At 37.3% G+C, this 21,632-nt stretch overlaps 1 protein-coding gene across 3 annotated transcripts in view; it reads right to left on the bottom strand.

The window, feature by feature from the left end:
- Positions 1-21,632, bottom strand: part of SHISA9 (shisa family member 9) — a 178,166-nt gene that overhangs the window by 151,643 nt on the left and 4,891 nt on the right. For all 3 annotated transcript variants that reach the window (XM_039732655.1, XM_039732656.1, XM_039732654.1), the window contains exon 3: positions 17,799-17,926. In XM_039732655.1, coding sequence (XP_039588589.1) covers positions 17,799-17,926 — 128 coding nt within the window. The remainder of the gene's footprint in view (positions 1-17,798; positions 17,927-21,632) is intronic.

Genomic DNA, 21,632 nt, shown 5'->3' with positions numbered 1-21,632 from the left:
TAAAACTGCCAGTCTCCTGCTGGTTGTGTCCAGAGTTGTGAGAGCCTCATGTAAGTGGTTTGCTGCACTGGGTATGTCAACATGGTTTTTGAACTGCATTTGTGTAGGCAAAATCCAAATACAAAGCATCCCAAATTAGGCCAACAATAATTGTGCCATATCAAACTGCCACAGACTCACACTGTTTGTGTTATGCTATATATACATGCTATAATTTCTGGGGAATTACCAGCATTAAGGAATCATTTCCACTTTTTTTTTTTTTAATTAATTACTTCTGTGGTCCAACCTGTATACCATTTATTCTCTATCTTCCAGGAATCAGAGTAACTACTGAAAACTCTAGAACATTATTTTATTCTCGAGACAGAGTATTCATCTGGTATCAAGTTAGCAAATGCTTTCAGGAAAACCTCAAAGTTTGGGAATATCAGAATAGACCTCCAAGAATAATTTGACAAAGGCATGTGGGTTGATCAGTCATGCACAGATATTCAGGAAATCAACTGATTTCCTGACTCTCACAGCCATATATGCAATAGGAATGTATTTGTTGTGTGCATACATTTACCTTCAAAGAAAGAAATAGAGAAAAATAAAAAAGCTTTGAAAATGTAGCCATGTCTTTCTTAATTCAGCTCTCAGCTTCACTGCTGAAACTTCCAAATGTGCAGCTGGAGGAAGGGAGAAACAGGAATTTCTGATGTACACATTTGTCCAGTAAGAACTAGATGGAACTGCCAGCTTATTACACATGGACCATTGAACACCAAGCAAACACTACTCTCTCCCTCCTGCACATTTGCAGTGTCTGTGGATTTCCTCATATAGTTACTTATCCTATTAGCTTAAGGGAAAAGCTCTAATTGCATTCACATGAAAGCAAAATCTTCAGTATATGCTCTTTCCATTAGTATTCTTCTCATTTTTCCTATTATCACTTAGGGTTTAACAGAACTCTCAGGATTATAAGTATATTTTACACTTTGAGGTTGTATTATTATATGATACCAAAGGAAGTAAAGAAAAAATTAAAGAAATATTCATGAAAAAAAAAAAATTGTCACTAAAATCTGACTCCTAGCACAGAAACATAGCAGCAGTTTGGCTTCACAGCCCACATGCTGATTATAGGAGCTGCTGGGTAAAGTTATAGGACTTGGATATTACAGAGGGTAACAGGACAGATCCCAGATCTAATTGGACTAATTTCTCCTTTAAATCTATAAACCCACCCAGTCCATGCCACTAAGAGATGGTCAGAGATGGAGGCTGGCCAGTGTGACCACGCTGCTGTGGATCACAGCTCTACCCATTCACTTCTCCATTTCTTTCTCCCCTGTCAAGGGAATTTAGCACTGAGATTGCTTTAGCCTGAAACCCATTGTAACAAGAGGGAGAAGAGAAAGCACCAGGACTCCACCTTCCCCAAGAGCCCAGGGACTCTGTCAGCCTGCCACAGACCAATTTCCCCAAGTAACAACTCCACCTGAAATGCAGTCTGTCAGTTGAGCTAACACGCTTCTGTTTTAAAAAAAAAACCTATTTTCTTCAGTAAGACTGAGTGTATTAATAAATTAAACATTTTCTAATAAACACTCTTACCCCTGTTTTAGCAAGTCTGTCTGCTTAAGAGAACAGGTTACTGACACTGTTAAGAAACTGGGAAAGTTGTTTCTTTCCAGATTATTTACTGCTCAAAGGATTGGAAATCTAGTGACACATAGTTTAGGCTGCAGACTTAAAAACTGGTCATTGTTATACTCACTGTGACTGTATTTAAACTGGGGATCCACAAGCACCATGTTCCATTTCATCATCCAGTCTCTTAAGGCTTTTTTTTTCCCCCAGCAGAAAGGCAATGCCTACATCTATTGTCAATGCCTACATCCATTTCAGTAGTAGGAGTTTTTTCATACAGTCAGATTTCATTCCTGATTTTTGAGCCACCAATGCTAACTAAGCTGATTTCTTCAGTGAATTGCATTAAAAAATAAAAAATTAGGTTTGGAAATAATTTTTAAAATATTATAATACTCTTATTTGAAGCTTTATGGGTATTGGAAAACTTAAGGTTCCCCCATTCTCACCCTAAAATGAGCTCCTGGTTAGTAACAATTCCTAATTTTTTCGAAGTGTTTATTTTTATAGCTGTGTTAACCTGGAGCAGGGAAACTAGAAAGTGTTCTCTAGTCAGCAGCTGTGATTGTGGCAGACTGCCAGGATGTTTGTGACCTCTAGAAATCCTTAAGGTTTTGATCAGCATTTCCTTTTCCCCAATACTCTGTTGTTTCTGTTTTAAATTACATCTCAGTGTCTCCAGAGTAGGTGATGATGCTAATGTGAGTGATACAACAGATTGTTACAAGCATCCTTGGATTAAGAGATGGGAATATCTTGACTTTCTAACCAATGATAGTGTTTATTGTATTATAGTTCTGAAATTATTATAGTATTATGCTGATACAAATTATACTGCTGCATTTCAAGCATATTATTTTAAGATACAGTGAATGGAATTTAAAGACTGTCAAAGACAAGGAAAGACAATACCTGACTGTCCCCAGTTTTGTATCAGGATGAGAATGCTATTTTAACCTTCACGTTATGTTGCACTAAATTCTAAAATCAGAAGATACAAATTTCTTGACTTTTCTGTGCCTGTAGAGTTAATAGCTCCCACAATTATAAAGTGTTGTAAATAATGGGTGAAAAATCATGCTGCTGCTGCTAAAATACATTTCTTCATTTCAAAATGTGCAATGAGTTCATCTAGGGCCTCTTGTGATTGTAGCTGCAGAATATAACTGAAAATGTATCTCTCAGAAGGCATTTTTTGTTCATATATTCATAAAAAGGTTTTTTCCCCACTAACACTTTAAGGCAAGTTGATAACAAGACAAGGATTGCTTCCATAGCTGAGGAAAAATCCTCCAATGTCAGTGCTGCACTGAGAATACAATTTGCTATGCATGTTACACTTTGCACAGCACATGTGGGGATATAGATCAATGTATGTAAACTGTGGCAGCTTAAACACACTTTGTGTGTAAGTGGCCTAAATTCAGAAATTTGAAGTGAATGTCATATTCCATTGTAAAACACATATAGACTTGAAGGTATCCTGAAGTGATAAGAACATTAAAGTATGTAAGAAAACACAATTATTTGTTTAAAAACCCCATATTTGTTTTTCTAAGTCAAGTAGCACAACTTCAAGCTTTCAAAAATTCATAACGCTTTTTCAGCTAGAGTTGGTGTTGAAGCTGAGACAAGCATATGCTGTCTTTTCCCATATCACCTTTATGGATCCTTATGCTGCAATGACATTTTAATAGGAAGTTGGTTTTTTCCATGCATGTATACATGTTTTCATTGATTTTTAAATTAATGGTGACATCTAAATAAGTATGATATTTTTCTGTAAATTACAGAGGGTTAAATAAATTTTTATATAAGTGATCACTTCCAGAACCCAGTGTCAGGTATTAACTATTTCATTTCATCTCTTCTGCCAGGATTTCTCTAGAATACTTGCCTTGTCACCAAAACTGTGGCATATCTTCATTACAACTGTCAGGCACAGAAAAACAGAATCACAAACATGAAGGCAAAAAAAAGCTTTGATGGGCAAGAGAGAGACTGGAAGAGAGAGTACTGAAACAATGGTATTATCCACAAGATACTCTGTGGGGTGTGGAGAATGAGATTCTGCCTGGCCTGCTGGCTCAGTCATTAACTTGTTATTACATTGTATGTATGATGACACTGGTTTTCAGGCTTATTTTTGCTTACTCATTTTCTGATATTATTGAACTGTGGCTTAAAAAGAAAAATATAATGTAGTTATTATCCTAACCTCTACTGAATGAGTTAAGTTGATACAGGGTCAAAATCCAGTCCAGGTCATTTTACCAATGTGGATAATGAGCATTCTGCAGATACAGCTCTGTTCTGAAAGTTCAGTGGGCTATGCAGGCTGCTCCAGGTGCACCACACTACCTAGCTCTGAAATTTTGAATTCTTTTTTAAAAAACAATCTCTGGAACATCTTAAATAAAACAGACTCTCTCCATGTGCCTTCCGACATCTTCTTTGTGAAACGTGGCTGTTCATTGTCATCTTCCTTTGACAGCTTCTCTCATCTCCTGTGTTCAATACATCCGCTCTGAGCAATTTACCTTTTCATCTGGCATTTCTTTATGTTAAGGCTATGCTGATCCTCATTCGTGAATTGGATCTGCCAGGCTGGCTGATATTGGATCCTGCAGTTTGCCAACCCTCGTTTGCTCTGACTGCTGGTGATAGCAGTGCACACCACTTCAGGCAGCAGTGGCAGCAGCAATCTATGCACGCCAGTTGTAGGTATCTGAACATAAATATGATAATGCTGTAATGCTGGACCACAGCCAGCTCTGCTCTGGCTTCTGCAACACTGTTCCACAATATGAAGCACAAAGATAATCTGATGCTCAGAGGTATTCAGCTTGCAGGCAGGCAGACTGGAAAAAAGCTCAAGTTTGTTTAAATGGACACAGCTCCAGCTGTGAGGCCTCGTCATTTCTTATGTGGAGGGGGTGTCAGGAACTGTTTCAACATAAGAATGATGTACGTGTTTTAGTCCTGTGCACGATGTAAAAAAGCTCTCCATGTCTTAATCAGGGGATAGCTGGTGAGAATGACAGGAAATTTCACTGATAGCAAATCCACAGGACACAGCAAGCAGTCTGCGTGCCACTCACAGTTATCTCACACAGGTCAAGTCTAGGGAAATCCATGGCTGCAAGTTACTATGAGAACAGTTCAAAAGGATTCTTCAGATGATGGATTATTGATCCTGACATCCTGAATGCCAGGGTTGAGTCATGCATGTGATATTGGACTATGACATGCAAATGTTCTAGTTTTAATTTGCTAAGGTGATAATTTAGATTAAATTATTCCTCTTCTTTAGATTAAATTATTCCTTCCAAGATCACAAGACTTGTATGGATCTGTATTAGAAGAGTTTTCTCAAAGTTACTAGCTCATGGTCACCAACTTGCAGGGTGCACTGATCTCAAACTCTAAATAAGCTTCAGATATATGGGGGAAGTTAATCCATTTCTACATACAGAGATTTCCCATGGGGAAATATGCACTTAGGACTTTGCCCTTTGTAATTTGCTAGTTAGCCTCGGGTAGTTTTACACCTTTGCATCCTTGAAGCTGTGCAGTACCTTCCTTCCCAAGAGTGTCACAAGCCATAAAGGAGGATTAATGCAGCTTTTGGACTCCATTAACTATTGCGAGAATTTTCCACTTGGAAGCTTCTAGCACACACTTAATATCATGTAAAGTAGAAATAAGAATAATTATCAGCTAATAAACCATCTGCCAAGTTTTGAGCTTGTATTTTCCTCCATGATCTGACCTTCTGACATATCGTGACTTTTTCAAGACTTTCCTGGACAATTAATTTAGACACTACAAAGCAGGCAGCCATGTTCCTGAGAAGTAAGTTCTTTGATCCACACAGAAAAGGATGTACCATAGATTGTGCTATCCTTCTTTTCTTGTTTTCCTGGCATTCCCAGACTTTGATGACTAGTTCTCACTGTTTGGTGATTACAGACTCTCAGAGCAGCATCTCAATACTTATGTGATTTATGGATTCAAACTTTGTGCTAACAATGCCCTGTAGCATTTTATTGTGCTCACTAAATAACTCGAGGTTTATTGTTCTTAAAAGAGAACAAGGGTAATGTAATTTTTATTTTGTCTAGCTGTCTTTTACTCCCTCCAGTAGGTTTTTACTCCTTTGCCCTTTTTGGTGTTATTGAGATCTCAAGGATGAGATGTTTCTACAGCTGTTAGGAAAACAAATGGCTGAACGGAGACAAAAGGCTGAGCCACAATCTTTATAGCTGTTTGCTTGGCCTGTTCTGCTTGCTGATCAGTGCCCAGGATGGGCAACTCTGAAAAAATCAGATATTATTCCCTGGCCAAACAAAATCAAGGAACACAGGAAAAACCTGAGGTACTGCATGTGGGTTATTGAGATGCAGAGGGGAGAGGCACAATCCTCCCTCCTCCTGATGAGCAGACACGAGAGGTGGTAAAGAGGAAAGGGGAACTTCAGTGTTATTCCAGTGGACAATTTCAGCAGAGCAAAGCACTAAGTTACAGAGACCAGATTTTCATGGACCACTTGTCTTCCTTTCTAAAAATGTTTGGGTGATTTTGACACTTATAAAATCTGAAAATCTCTCCTTATACATAGGGCAGATAGGTGATTCACACTTTGCAGCATAGCTCTAGTTCTGTGTCTCTGGTTCCAGAAGCATCTTCATCTATCTCCCTATGTTTGTAGAAATGATGGAAAAGGTGTCACCTAGGAAATAAAGTGTAGCTTGCAAATAAATATCTCAAAGCAGATTTTCACAAGGAAATGTTAATGGCTCTAAAATGCTAGACTATGACAATACAAGGTCATCATATTATAAAGTGACACATACATACATACATTTGTGTGTGTTTGAGAGGAACCCTGCAGCACTGCTGTTCTTTACCGTAATTTTGTTACTCTGAGAGGAAATAAACCTAATATATTTGCATAAAGTTATTTAGATCTCATTATGAGAGACATAGGATCACAGTCAGAAAAAAAAAATTAGTCAGCTAATTATTAGATTAGTGCATAAAATTATTAATATAATGAACAAATTGTAGAAAGAGACAGCTTAATAATAGAAATTGTATTTTATATGCTTATCCTCTATATCTGCTAAAATTTGGACATTTTCAAAGAAGCATAAACAATTTTACTTTTAATATTATTAAAGATTCATAAGTTTCTAGTATTTGTTACTGGTTTTGGTACAAACATTTTTACCCAGACTTAGTGCCTGGTCTCTATCTGATACCTTTGCACAGTTAACGTAAAATTTGAGCTCACTGACTTTGATGCAAAAACTTGTAGACACAAGATTAATCCCAGAAACATAGTAAAGAGATTACTTTATAAGTGAACTTTGCCATTATAGGTCTTAAAGAAACCTTTATTCTAATTAAACATTTAGGAATAAATCATCTGTTAATATCTTATCCCTTCTGATTTTCTATGGATTCTTGAAGATCTTTTCTGGGGTTAATTGATTCTGAGAGAAATTATTCCTTTTTACAGACCTCTTTTCTTAAGTGGAGACCCTTTACCAAGGAGGAAAAACAAGAATCCAAGAAAAAATAAGTGTTAAAATTGTGGGAAATACTTTATTAATCATTAATGTAAATAATTTTACTTTAAAAATCCTTAAAGGAGTTCATTTATCTAAGTAAAGCATTTAATGGCAATTTCAGTACAGAGCTATGACTAGAAACTTGAAACTGTTCTAACCAAAGTGGTGGCCAGGTTTGTTTTTCAAATGATAACGCCTGTTTCCTCATAAAATCAATGGCTGTTCAGAAATTAACTTGAAACTTCAACAAGAATCTGGATTACTCTAGGATGAATGCAGTTTTCCAACCTCAGAGCTTTGAAAAAATGAGAAATAATTTAAATTGCTGTTATAAATGCAAATTATATTCTTTAAACTGGAGTTAGTCATTTGATGAGGTAGAGGAAAAAACACATTTCTTTTTTGGAAGCTTTTTATAAAATACCATCTCATTTTTTTTAACACAATATTCATCCATGAATTTGCTTCTGAAGGTATGAGCACATTGTTCCACATGGCCAAACCCCCCCTGCAGAGCAGCAGAACCAGTCAGGCTGGTCTTGGCCAACACCCCATTGCAAACACGTTCACTTGGAGCCCTCAATACTTGGAGGGGCCTCTGTGAAACAAATCCACAGTGCTCAGTGCACACAGCTTTCCAGAAAAATTTCCTACCATTTACATAAGGGAAAGCTGCCACCTGTGGGTCTGTTTTGTGCCAGGGTTCAGTGGTTGGGGATTCAGGATCAGCACAAACCCTCCAAGGGTGACAACAGTTGTTCAGCTACAGCAGCTGTGCTGCCAAAGGGCACGAGCATGAAAGGGGAGCACAAGTTCCCTTGCCCCTGTGTGTACATTACTTTTTCCTCATTTGCAGATGCCCAAATTTCCCTCAAATCAGAGCAAAAAGAGAAGTACATTAGCTGAAAACTCCTGCTAGCCTCTTGGCTTCTCAAACCACTTCTCAGGTGGGTCCAATTTGGTAAATTATTTGCTAGTTTGCACTTTTCCCTAACTAGCTTCTATTGCTCTTGCCAGTGAACATTGTTCCTTTTCCATAACTGAACTGTTTAAGCTGTGGTTTTGGTGGGGTTTTTTTTTTTTTTTTTTTTGCTTGTTTTTGGTTTTTGTTTTGTTGGGATTTTTTGCAAAGCTGTAAGATAAACTTCCTGCATATCCCTTTATCTCTCTCCTTATTCCACATTAACAACAAAACTACAATTCCCCTCAGTAAAGGATGTATGAGGTCCTAGGTGAATTATAGTGCCCCTGGGTAAAGTCCTTGAGCCATTAAAGAGGATGAGAGCTTTACTAGGACTTTTGACCAATCAGAATTTCATCTAATTGGCATAAACTTCCCATTACTCTAAGCACTGCCAAAATCCCGGTTTTGTTGCAAGGCTCAGAGATGTTCCTACCCCACATCAGAGTCACACCCTCAGCCACTCTGTGCTCCAGGGCTGGAATGGCTGGTGTGCAGTGCCCTGCTGACAAATGAAACGCTGGCAGGCGCTTGCTGCACTCTCTGTGTCGTGGCATTCTTTGCTGTGCTGGCCAGAGCAGCGACTGCAGATCCCTGAAACAACCCAGCCCAGCCCCATCAAACAGGGTTTGCAGCACAGAGGAGCAGCTCCTCCCAGCCAGCAGCAGGGACAGCAACAGGAAACACAAGGCTCTGTATGTGTACAGAATGGGCTGAGAGGAAATAATAAAGCAGTTCAAAAGTGATCAGATTAGCTCTTGAAGAGCAAGGGTCCACATGGCAAAGGTTGGGGTTTTTTTCTCCTGGCTGGTGCTCTGGAGTGTGAAGGGTTAACTAACACACTGAAAACAAACTTTTCAGGGTAAAAACTGCTCTGCTTTTGGGAGTTTATTTGGGACACTTCCAGTTCAACAAGTGCTAACTCAAATTATGTCCAAACTTTCTTATGTACATTCTCTTTTGTGTATGCTCTTGGATGTGTATAAATAGCTATTTATCAAATGTGCATTTCCTCTAATTGACAAGGAGTGAATGGTAAATGGCAATTAGATTATTTTGGATTATGTTGCAAACTACAGATTCAGAAGAATAGTTAGAGCCTTAAGCTTGGGTGAACAGACATGTTGCTTAAATGGATGAGCTGAAACCAAAATTATGTTACTGAAGGAATCTTGAAAGCTATTTCAATGTGATAACTACAAATTCAAGATTAAATTCAAATCCACATAGTAATCATCTGGGAATGATTATCAATGCAGTTTTGTAGCATGGTTCCAGAGATTTTTTTTTCCCAACTATTTTTTCTATTATAAAAATCAACAAAAAAGTTAGTTCATAAATATTCAACACAGTTCCCTTCTTGACTTTATCTTATGATAATAAAACTGGAATCAGAGCCAATATGTACATTTCAAGGAAATTTATAATGTAAAGCAGAGAACATAGAACAAAGTACTGAAAATCATTTATGATTGAAACTGTAGATTGAAGTTGGTGCAAGTCTCTCCCTGAGTAGCATCCTACAATTGCCTCATAATATTAGGATTTGTATTCATAAGCTTTTTAATGTATGCAGCCAACCTCTTATTCTTTATTGTGTAACCACTGCACTGATTCTGCTTGGGAAAGTTGGGATGACTGATTGAGAAATTAGGAAGGAATTGATTTTACAGAATGTTAAATTTCTGATGAGAGCATTTTAACATCTAAAATACAGTTTCAAAGTTTTGCACAGCCAAAATGATAAAAAGGTATCTCTATAGCTGTGAATATATTAGTTTAATGCTTGCACCTGCATATGCAGAGAGAACTGATCTATTTGGGATTTTACATTTTTGTTACCAATCTATGACTTTTGAGACAAAATATGAGGGTGGGAGTTCAAGGATTTAGAGAGATGATTAAGCTCTAAGTCAACAGTTAAAAAACATGTTGTCTTGGCATGAAAAAGACAAGCATAGCTGGTGTGAGGGCAAACTAACAATGAAAGCAAAACGTACTTTTTGTTTGCCTTTCAGTGAGGCTATTCTTACCATATTAAAAAATAAGGTGTATCAGTGTCTATCCTTCTTCATTTTGATGAGCACAAATCTGGCAGAATACAATCATAAAAAGGCTGTGTTGATGATTTGGGTTTTTTTCAAAACATGATTCCTACCAGTTTGGCAGTGTTTTCTGTACTAGTTTTTGACATCAAGAATCCCAGAGACTTGAAAGATAGCAATGGGCATGAAGCACTGATGATGGATATTACTGACAGTTGTGGTTGGTAGTGGGAATATTTGGCACTGGCAGTTATTCAACAAGGAAAATATTGTTATTTGGTGTGCCGGTCCGATAAAAAAATACAATTTTAGATATTAAATTTAGTAGTATATAATGGGAATAGCATCTCATTAATCAAATTTGTTAAGTAAAATTTAGATTGCAAAGCTAAAGTGAAATCACAAGGGAAACACATCACTGTTTTCCAAAGATATTGAACTTTTCCTTTTGTAGATGGTAAATCTGTCCCTGCACCATCAGGCGACATCTCAAAGTACAACTCTGCACCCCAATGACAGCAAAATGAGTCTCATCCTTCAGATGTATTATTGAAGTCTGCTGCAATAGTCTAGTACAGCAATGCTCTCTTCTGTCATACCAATACTTTTATTTTATTAAATAATCACTCTGCCTTTTAACTGCAGTATAAAATGCAAAAATATATTCTTAGTATTTTTTATTACCATAATGTTAATTCTTGCACTAAAGGAGAATGTCAGTGACTGACTGTATTTCTCCCAAATACATTTTACATTGATGCATATGTTTATTAAGATATGTCAAATGATTTCTCTGAATTAAAAGCTGAATAGAAGTAAATGATAGGATGCAAGGCAGTAATCCAATCTCATTGTTCTTATGGTACAATAAATGAAAAAGATAGAGCAAAAACTTCACTGTGCAGTTCTAATGGAAATCCTTATATGCAGCAGAGCTTACAAAGACCTGTCCAGTACAACTCAAACCTAAAATTGCACCCAGGATCCATAACAGCCTCACAGAGTCTCCAATAGAGTTTCCAATAAAATCTAACAAGAATATTTGAGATCAAAGAGGCCTACTGAACATATGGAACAACATTAAGTTCAGTTTGATTTGATTACAAACCAAATTCCTCAGTCCTGTTCATGCAAAATTTTATGTTTACTATTACTTTTGCTTTTCTTTTTTTTCATTTGCCAGATTATGCAAACAGGATGATTCCAAAGGCATGGAATTTAATGTTTGATAGGAGCAATGCCAGAGTTCTGACGTAGTACACTTCGTGAAGACTGGTGTAGTTACAAATAAATAGATATTGTGTATTATGTATAGTTACATTTTCAAAATCATCCTCTTTTTTTAAAAATTTTATTTATGAAATCTACCAATAGTCAATGACAAATGAGATATTTAATTTCTTTTCCTTTTTTTTTTTTCTAAACAACCCCCAAATCTCTCATTCTCAGGTTGTAATTAACTTCCTTGAAAATATTCATTGGTGTTTCAAGAAGTTTCAGTGCATCTTCTCATAAATCAGCATCATGCATCTGAATAAAAATTGGAATGTAAATTAGAAACGTTTTATATTAATGATTGTGAGGCTAAACACACATTCAGAACTGATTAAACATTACTGTCTTCCAGTGACTGGGTTGGAAGAGGAATGCATTTTCAGACTCTACATTTCCCATACATATGGAAAATTTGGTTTCCAGCATGGAAGCTCTGGATATCTAGAATGCATTGCATTGCTATAGCTGTAGTTCTATTTTAAAAATTCTATCACTAATTTGCTAATGCTTTGAAATTGTACTTGTAGCAAGATTTCAGTTTAAGTCAGTATGTAGAAATTAATTTCAAGGTTTAAAAAAGTCTCAAGATAGCTGTGACAAAGCAGTTTGCAGCTTCTAACCTCAAACAGAACTTTTATTTAAATACACAATATTTCTTTTGACATGGCTGGTGACAGTAGTGTGGGCTTTTACTTGGATGATTAGTGTGTAAAATGTATCATTTGAATGTGGACTTTGTCCTCTTAGCTGTATATTACAGTCAGAATGCCATAAGCAACTCTCTCCCAGGGTTAACCGAAAGCCAAACTTGTGTTTGGCTCAGGAATTTAATCTAAATTACAAGATTCTTTTGGTGTTAAGGTGTTTCCTGTATAGACCACAGAAACCCCAGTAAAATGAGTTTTTGCACACTGGCAGTGAAAAATAAGGCTTTAAAGGTAAGCAAGTTCCCAGTATTGCTGACTATTGCAGTCCCCTCTGTCACAGCACTGTAGACTCTTGTGCACTAAGGACATTCTCCAGTTGAGCTGGCCAGTTTATTCTCCCTCATTCTTCACTGTCTTGGAGCACTCCCCCAGCAATTCTTCTTCACTCCTTCTGTCAGTCTGCTCAAACTATCTTTTTCTTGGCTGAAAACTTATTAGTGTTGTCCATCTTTCTACTCATAGAACATGACCCTGTCTGCACAGCTCAACTTCTGAGTCTTTTGCCCTTCCAAGTGAGTAGATTAACAGCTAATTAAAGTTTATGAAGAAAATAGTGCAATTCCTCTGGGACATGCACCCATGCTCAAAGCCAGGTCTAAGCAAGCATTTCACTGTAATCAAACAACCCAGACACCAAAAAGCCCAACAATGTCATTTGTTCAGTCCTTGCATTGATCAGTCCTAACAAGAGGTTTGGTGGAATGGTTTGGTGGAGTTTCAAGGCCCCTGTCACCAGAAGCACAATGTTACAATAATGCTGCACATCCTCAATAACTTCTTCACTATCATGCAATTAATTGTTCAACAGTTACTGTGTAAGCAAATCAGTTCTCATGTTTGGTATGCTCCATGAGCTTTACATTTGGAACAACAGGACTTCTCTTTACTGAAGTTTCTTAGTAAGCCTCCCTGCTTATTTCCAATGACCAACAGTAGGAATTACATTTAGGCAATGCAAGACAATGAATCATCTGATTTAAATACATTACGTATGTTAAACATAAAAATAATTAATTTGCCAAAGACAACAAAATAAGGCTTATTCACTGGTGATGAAAGCCTGAAAAATATTCTTGTGAATTCTATTTTCACAGTGTCAAACTAGTGACAGTTCCTGCCACAGGAAAACACAGGCTGAGCTTCTATGTGGAGAAATGGGGAGAAGAACATGGATATGCAATACAGAATTTTTATTGTAACGTACAAAGACTTCAAAAAATATCCTCCAATTCAAATGCCTACTGCCTCAACACAGAAATAAAGAAAAAACAAAAGTTAACTTATCATGAGGCACCAGTTATAGAGATAGCATAGCTTTGTTTTCAACATTAGCATTTGTTGTTAGTCAGTATCCAGGACAACTGACAATCAAATGCAGCAGCAAACACAACACTGAATATATTTTTTAAAAGGTCATTATAATCACATGTGCTGCAAATCTTTAGCTAGTATTAAAGCTGGCCATTTAAAACAGTGCAACATTTCCTTTTTGGAATCATGTATTTAAAATCCACTTTTTTAAGTTAAATTCAAAATAAAGAAATAACTCATATATTTCAAAATAACTAAGAACACTTTTCATCTTAAAAAGCCCCTTAATATATAATTGGATTTCTTTTAAAATCACCTTTATCATGGGAGCCTGCATAAATTGTTTAAATTTACTAGTGCAAGGCTGGTTCTTGGGAAATAGTAAGAGAGCTTTTACTGATCATTAGGGAAAGTGACTGTGAATTGCACCAACTAAAGTATTTTTTCACTCTGCTATCACAGATCATGAATCAGAAATAATAGCAGTAATCACGTTTCAGAAATGAGGATGTAGCTATGAAGCCTCCTAACTCCCACTCCATCAGTGTTATAAACCCAACAAGTTAAATAAATGCCTTACTTCTAACACAATAAGTAGGAAAAAAAGGGGGGAAAAAGCAAAACAAGAAGAGAAAAGAATACCTTGAATGCTTTGCTTTCTTAACATATCTTAAAGTCAGAGATGAACATAACAAGTCAAATTCTGCAGAAAGGTTTGCTTTTGGTTTGATGTTTTTAATGTAGCTTTTTAACTTTATTTTATTTAACATCTCATGTTAGAAAACTTGAATGCTGCACTTTTTGATAGGTATGTGCTGCTTGTTTACAAAGCACCACCACATTCTCGTGTGTATGAATGAAGGAGACAACAGAAAAGCAACCCTAAGGAAAGCACAGTACTGGAAGAAAATTATGACAACAACCACTAAAGACAAAATATCTTCTAGTAAAAATCATCTAGGTTGTCTGGATTCACATGAGCAAAGAAAAACCTGTTTCTTGGGAACCTCCAAAATGTCTGTTCTTTTCTGAATATCAAAAAAGAAGGGACAAAAAACTGAGTAAACTGCAAGACTCTGAAAAGAGCTTTTGGCCTTCCACTGGCCTGAGTTCTGGCAAATAGCTGCAGGCACCAGAGCAAATCCTTGTCCTCTGGTCACAAACAGTCCAGAAACAGAAACACACTCATTTTCAGTGTCAGAGATCATGTGAAGTTTGTCATTTTGACAAAAGAGCTTCCCTTCACAAAACACTTTCCAAACATGTTGGCAACATCAGCAAAATGTTTTCAAGAGGATAGAAAGAGCAAATGAACATTCAAATCAGAACATTTTTAATAATGCTTGGCCTTCAACAGCTTGTCTGAAAGACACAGTACGGAAGGGATATGCAATGACTAAGAAATTCCTCCTGCCCAATTCATATTTATGGATCAATGTGAAAAGTACATCAACCTCAAATATTTAAGTCTCATTATGGCAAGTAGACAGAAGCTGGTAACTCCCTGCCCAATTCATATTTATGGATCAATGTGAAAAGTACATCAACCTTAAATATTTAAGTCTCATTATGAGATGGCAAGTAGAAAGAAGCTGGTAACTTAGAAAACTTTAAAAATACAAATTAAAGTTTATGATGCAATAATTTTACACAATCTCATTTTCTGTAAGTAAAGACTATGAAAGCTGTGATTCACTATGGTTAATTTGCTTATTTTAAAGTGCCCTAAAAAAGCCTGTGACTTTTCCAGCACTGGTAGTAGGTAATGCTTCACTGCCAAAGTTTCTTCTGTAATATCCACTCTTGCATTGTTTCAGAACTTCACTATAAAATTCTGATTTGCTAAGATACTGACCTTGGAAAATTTGTCTTAATAATTTTCTCTTTACAGAAAGATTTTTTTTTCCTGTGCCATAAATGCACATTTTCAACAGATTTCAATTGCTTGTGATGTTCTGGCTAATTCTAGTAGGTCATGTAATCATGTTTTACATGAGTTTATGAGAATAGAATGGCAACAAATACAGAACAACATTCCACTTGCTATGAAGGAAATATATGCAATATTGGTTATAGGATGCTTTGAGTAATTTCACCACATGAAGCTTTGCACTTAACAATGTAAAATTATTGACTTTATGCACAATGTTGATTAAAGACTGGAACAGCTACCATCAGAGCTGCTGGCTTCTGAGGTTTCCTTCTGTAGCAGGAATACCTGAGATGTGTAAGAAGCATTGTTGGGACTGCCTCTATACATGACCCAAAGGATTAGGACAGCTCCAAAGTAGCAGCAGTGCTTCTGTGTTGTAAATTGCAGTGGTGCAAAAGCTGCTTCACATATAATTCTTCCCTCTGTGCCAGAGGGCCATATTCTGTGTGAGACAGAGGTGGTATGGATGTCTGAGGTCAGCATAAACCAACACCCCACTAAATGTGTGGTTTTTTGTTCCTTGATGCAGTACCTATGTGGCCCTGAGCTGTGTTTATATGCAAGAGTTCCTAGAAGCAGGGCTTAAATCTGAATTCAAATCTGAGAAACAATGAGTTTAAAGGCTTGCTGTGTTATGTTGTATATTGTAATATATACAAAGACTTTTAAGCAAAATATCTCAGTGTGATCATTACAAAAATCTAGATAAAATCAATGCAGCAAGAACCTCTTTCCTTTCTGACTCCTTCATTAACTGGGATTCTGAGTAAACACTTCCCATCTGAGAGAAAATAATGGACCCAAACTTCATTACTATTTGGTACCGTTCCTGCAAACACGGTCATGTGGAGGATCAGACATCAGCAAGGAGCTGACACACAGAGCAAAGAGATGCAGTGCACATTCCCATCCTCCTTAACCCTTCAGAAGTCCAGCTGCAGGGTGTCAGAGCACCTCTGACAGGGAGCAGCTTAGGTTCCCCTCCAGAAGTGGTGTTTTTACACAGGTAGGGTGTGTGCTTCCCCCTCTGCACTGCACATCTGCTCAGCCCCAGGTGGAGAGCAGGGCAGGCAGATGAGGTGTCACATGATGAGGTGTCACATCTCCCTGTATGTGCAACCTTTATTCGAGGGCACAGCTTGAATTCTCTCCCATCACTCCGTAGGGATGCACGTAAGGAATGGCCATCAGCCTCTCCCACAAAGCAGGCACCAGGAGTGCAGGCAGCACTCAGAGCTGCTTTCTTCCATTGTCTTTAGACCTTTCCACCAAAAAAAGCACCAATAACTGCACAATGCAGTCCAAATAAAACTCCAAATATAAGCAAACTTTCTTTCTATAGTTAAGGAAAAGATGAGTGCATATGCTTTAAATGTTTCAAAATGCAAATACCAATGCAGTAAAAGTATATTTGCAGTAAAATGCACATCTACACTGATCTACAGCACAGAATAAAGCCACCCACTGCCTACCAATCTAAACTTTTCTGAATGATACCTTTTTATTTTATAAATATATTGAACTTAATTTAGTAAATATATCCATAATTTAAGTGAATTTATATATATAGTTAAGATATGGCTGAATATAAGTTACATAAATAAGTATTCAAATTAAATTTTCAGTGGCATTGTTTATCACAAGAGGAATATGTATCTGTGCATGAGAAAGATCTGTATTGTGCTCTAATACAGACTGGGAAATAAGTTGACTACGACTTCAGAACCACTTTAAATGTCACTATATCTCACCTGAAGCTCCAAGATGCACTTTATTCTTGCCTTCAGTAACATAAATATGTAATAGCACATACAGAATAAAAACATTATATAAAAATTAAAATAATAATCTTCTCATCTTTCCCTTGAGAAAATGAAAACCACATACAACTTGATGCTATCCAGGGAAGTATTTAATTACTATACTAGTGGATATGATCTAACAGCCTAATGAGACCACTTTGCTACTGGCTGTTACAGCCCTATGAAACATATTGTTAAATTCAGCTGTAACCACAACAATTGGTATTTTGGTATAACAAAACACAGAATAAGGCAAAGGCTGATGAGCTGAGCAAAAACAACAGGTAGAAGACAATGATACAAAACCAAGAAAACTAATTAAAACTAAATACAGTAACTACTTTTCCTATGCAAAATTTATTTATCTCACTGTTGCACTAATCTGCACTAGGAAACTAATTTTTCCTGATTCTGAGAAAATGAGTATTTCTAATTTGCAAGAACCCATGTACTGTGGATCCTCATTTGACATTCAGCAATATTAGTTTCATAATGCTCTTTTCAGTGCCAGCATTCCAGCTATTGATAAAGGCAAAATGCAACTTACGTAAGTTATTTGGAGGAGGTCTCGTCTCCATGTTTTCATAATGCTGCACATGTACTACAATGTTTAGATCTCTTTCCATATGATCTGTTGTGCAAGGACCTTGAGGTCGCATAACATCAGCAAGAGCCCTGAAATCCAAACAAAACCAGAATGAATCTGCAAAATCTGTATGACATTAACAATATGTTCCAAGATCTATTTCAGTTTGTGATGCAGTCGATCATAATGTCTGCTGGAGAAACCAGCTCCCTTCACAGCAAAGGCAGGGAAGTAAATTCATTGTGAGACTTCACACCTAAGGCTCTTTTTAGGTTGTCTTACTGACAGCCTAAAGTTGCTAGAAGTAAAACATAGAAACACATTAAGTTCTTTAGGTATCTTGGCTTTGGAGGAACATATTTTAAGCTCCTCGAGCCTTGTAGAATTCTGCCACTGCATGTGCTCAGTAACATTTATTGCCATCTTGGTTTAGCTGAGCACCTCAGCACCTAGCCCATGGCTACACCTTTCACAAACTGCTTATCTTCACACCTAGATTACCAATTTCAAAGGAAATTCTCACACATGCATTTGTAATTAGCACACACAACACAGTGGTCTTCACAGTCTTCATTCAAAAATGTCACTCAATTTGAAGTCATATAACTTCCATGCAGAAATCCAGTAAGCAGAGATTTAAGGATTTCTCATCCAGATGGGGAGATCAAAAAGGTCTTTTTCTAACTTCTGTGAGCGTCCTAGTCTTTAACATAGAGCAAAGCTTGCACGGGAACACTCCCTGCTCCTTTGAAGGCACTTCGGAAACAGGATGAAAGCTTTGTGCTAGCAAAGAGGGAGTAAGCAAAAGGCTCCTGAGTTAGGCCAGGCCCAGGCTGGTGCAGCCTGTGGGCTTGTCCTGCAGAGCTCCAGGCAGTCAGACAGATTCATCCTGCTCTGGTGACTGTGCAAGGCCCAGAGTGTCCTGCTGAGTGTAAGTGCATCCTTAGGCACACGGACACACACACACACACGGCTCAGCCCTGTGCAGCCAGAGTTACTCACCAAGTTCTAAGCTCTGAAACTCCCAGCATGGCAACATCTAACTCTGTCTGCGAGTCTGTGCTATTTTGCCAGAGTTCCACAGGAGCAGATTAGTCCTTACCTGTGTGCCAGAGCTACCTGCTGAACTACTGTGCCCTAGGAAATAATTGGCCCACCTGCAGGATCTGTTGCCTTAGGCAAAGGAAAGCTTTGTATGTGTAGTATGTGTTACCAGTGTCTTCACTGCAAATCCCTTCTATTCAGGTCAATGCATAAAGGACCATTATTTACCTCCTTTTTGTTTTATTGTTTTTAATTTTTAGACCTCTTGAGCAATTTTTTAAGGGTGTGGACATATTTTCTGGGCACCAAGCCCAGTTTAGTTTAATTTTCTACAAAATTATATACAGTGTCCCAGATACTGCATCAAGAAATACTGGCTTATAAACTAATATATAAATAAATGAAAAATAAGCACATTCCTTGGTGAAAGCCATGGCAAGTGCCATTTAGCTCTCTGCTGTACTTCTGTGACATTATGATTTCTCAATCAAGCAGCCCTATACTTTTAATTATTATAAAGTAAGTAGTTTCCTTTAAGTTACAGAGAGAAATCCTGAGCTGGATCTTGCTTTCAGATTGCTGGAACATTGCTTATACAGCTGAACAATACTGATGTTTTCTTGTGTTTATGACTAACATTATGTTATTAAGATATTAGATACACTTGTGATCAACATGTTAGAGAATACTCTGTTGATCCTGGAAAAGGTCAGAAGACAGTAAGCACATGATTAATGGTATCAGAGTAATGCTCCCATTTGAAGCAGTGCTTAGACTGCAGAAATAGCAGAGCTGGCCTACATAGCAGAATAATAAAAATTCAACAGAAGAGATTTCACAAAGACATGTAGAAATTATGAAAAAGGAAAGCATTATATTGCAAAAACAATTTAAAATAAGTGGGGACCAAAACCATTAATATCTAGTCGATTTATGCAAATATATCTCTATACAGAGGAAATTATTGACATCAATATCAATTCTAATTCCAGAGGCAGCTGGACACATTTCTGGGAAGGGAAAAAAAAGTAAATGAAAGTTCCTAACTCCAGTGTGGGAGTTAAAACAGTGAGATCTAAGTATTTCCCCACTTTGTGAGAGTGGGTTTTCAGACATCCTTTCCTCATTGCTCTTAGTCTCATGGTAAATATTGTTTGCTGTAGACTTTAAATAACACCCTGTATGATGGCAGATGAACTACTGCCTGTCTATGAAAATGCTAAGTTCTCTATCAGTTCAGGGTAGATTTTTTTCAAATGGTTTTCAAGGAATTACCTGTCCAATTTGTTCTGTATTAAGAAAAGATTAACTACTCACCATCAAGTTCTGGTTTTAATAACACAGCACCTATACTGTGTTAGCCAAAGTTGCACAATCTTCCCAGGGCAGAATAGCTCCTGTAACTGAGAGCATGTCCTTATTCTCCACTGATGTCAGAGAGAGTTAAAATGTGTACCAGCTTCAGTATCACTGAAGTACAAAGGAAATGCTGTACCTGCATTTTGTTATTTTAGGGATTTGTCCACATAATGAAATGGATAAAGGGAGGCTTGTTCCCCAGTACATGACAAAATCCTTGAACAGATGTTTGCTTTGAAAAATTCCACACAGGCCAGGAGACTTTTAAAACACCTTCATGCATTTTTCTCACCTAAATTTAGTCATATAGATTTTGTTCATTACCTGAAGAAATTGTTATAGTCAGTCACATTGAAAAGTTAAGCTTTACAGAGAGGGTCTTTACCTACACCTATTTACCTACTGGATGATTTTTTTAAGGAAATACAAAGTGCAAGAAAACCTTCTAATCAGGAAGCAGTGCAGGAATATTGGTTGTAATATTACAAAAATGGAGAAGTGTTACCTATGTAGGAGTTCATGGCCCAGAACTATCCAAGTATCACAAAACTTCAGCATTTGTCTTGCCATAAGAGTTTTCTTTTTGGATATGTAATACTGGCTTGGGGTGCTATAAAGCATATATAGAGCATGTGGAGCCATGCATCTCCCGTATGGGTACAAGCTGAAACACAAGTTATTTCATGAAAGGTCACTTGTCATATTTTGCCTCCAAAACTGGGTCAAAACCCATAAGGGAAATAACTTCACACATTGGATTCAGGATTTTGGCAAGTCAGGCCATTTTTGGACCCAACTACATGTCTTTTAAATGATGAATAAAAGACTTCAGTCCTGAGCTCAGCACTGGGCACTTTCTTCCTTGTGGAGGGAGAAAGAAGAGCTCAGATGGTTCACAATATTTGTAAGACTGTAACACACTGCCAGAAGCATTGTTTTAAAAAACAGGAGCTACAGCATAAGAGCATGATTGTAAACATTTTCCTTTCAGTTCTTGGTTTGTTTGCACATTCTCCACAAGGATTAAGGAAGAAGACAAAGGTGCAGTTCTATTTACAGAATAAACTCCTCCATGCAACAGAGGTAAAGCTTTTTCATTTTCTATTCATTTTTGAGAGAGAATTCTCCACTTGAACTGATGGAGCCTAGCAGGCCCATTGGTGTAGTCTCAAGCAGCAAGAATGTGCTGCCCTCATATGCCTAACAAAGCTCCTGGTCTGCTTCAGCAGGCAGATCAAATCTGTGTCTCCTCATGCACAACACTGCCACGTTCCCTCCCTCTGCCATAGCTCCCTCCTACACCATCTGATTTCCTTATTCTCCTCAAAAACAGGAGGGGAAAGGAAGAGCTACTCTGGATACTACTATTGCTGCTTAGTCTTGGGCACTGTA

The sequence above is a fragment of the Passer montanus genome, unplaced genomic scaffold (assembly GCF_014805655.1).
Source record: "Passer montanus isolate IOZ18808 unplaced genomic scaffold, ASM1480565v1 scaffold8, whole genome shotgun sequence".
In the NCBI taxonomy this organism is placed as follows: domain Eukaryota; kingdom Metazoa; phylum Chordata; class Aves; order Passeriformes; family Passeridae; genus Passer; species Passer montanus.
The sequence above is the reverse complement of the archived record's forward strand: the minus strand, read 5'-3'. Positions and strand labels throughout refer to the sequence as shown.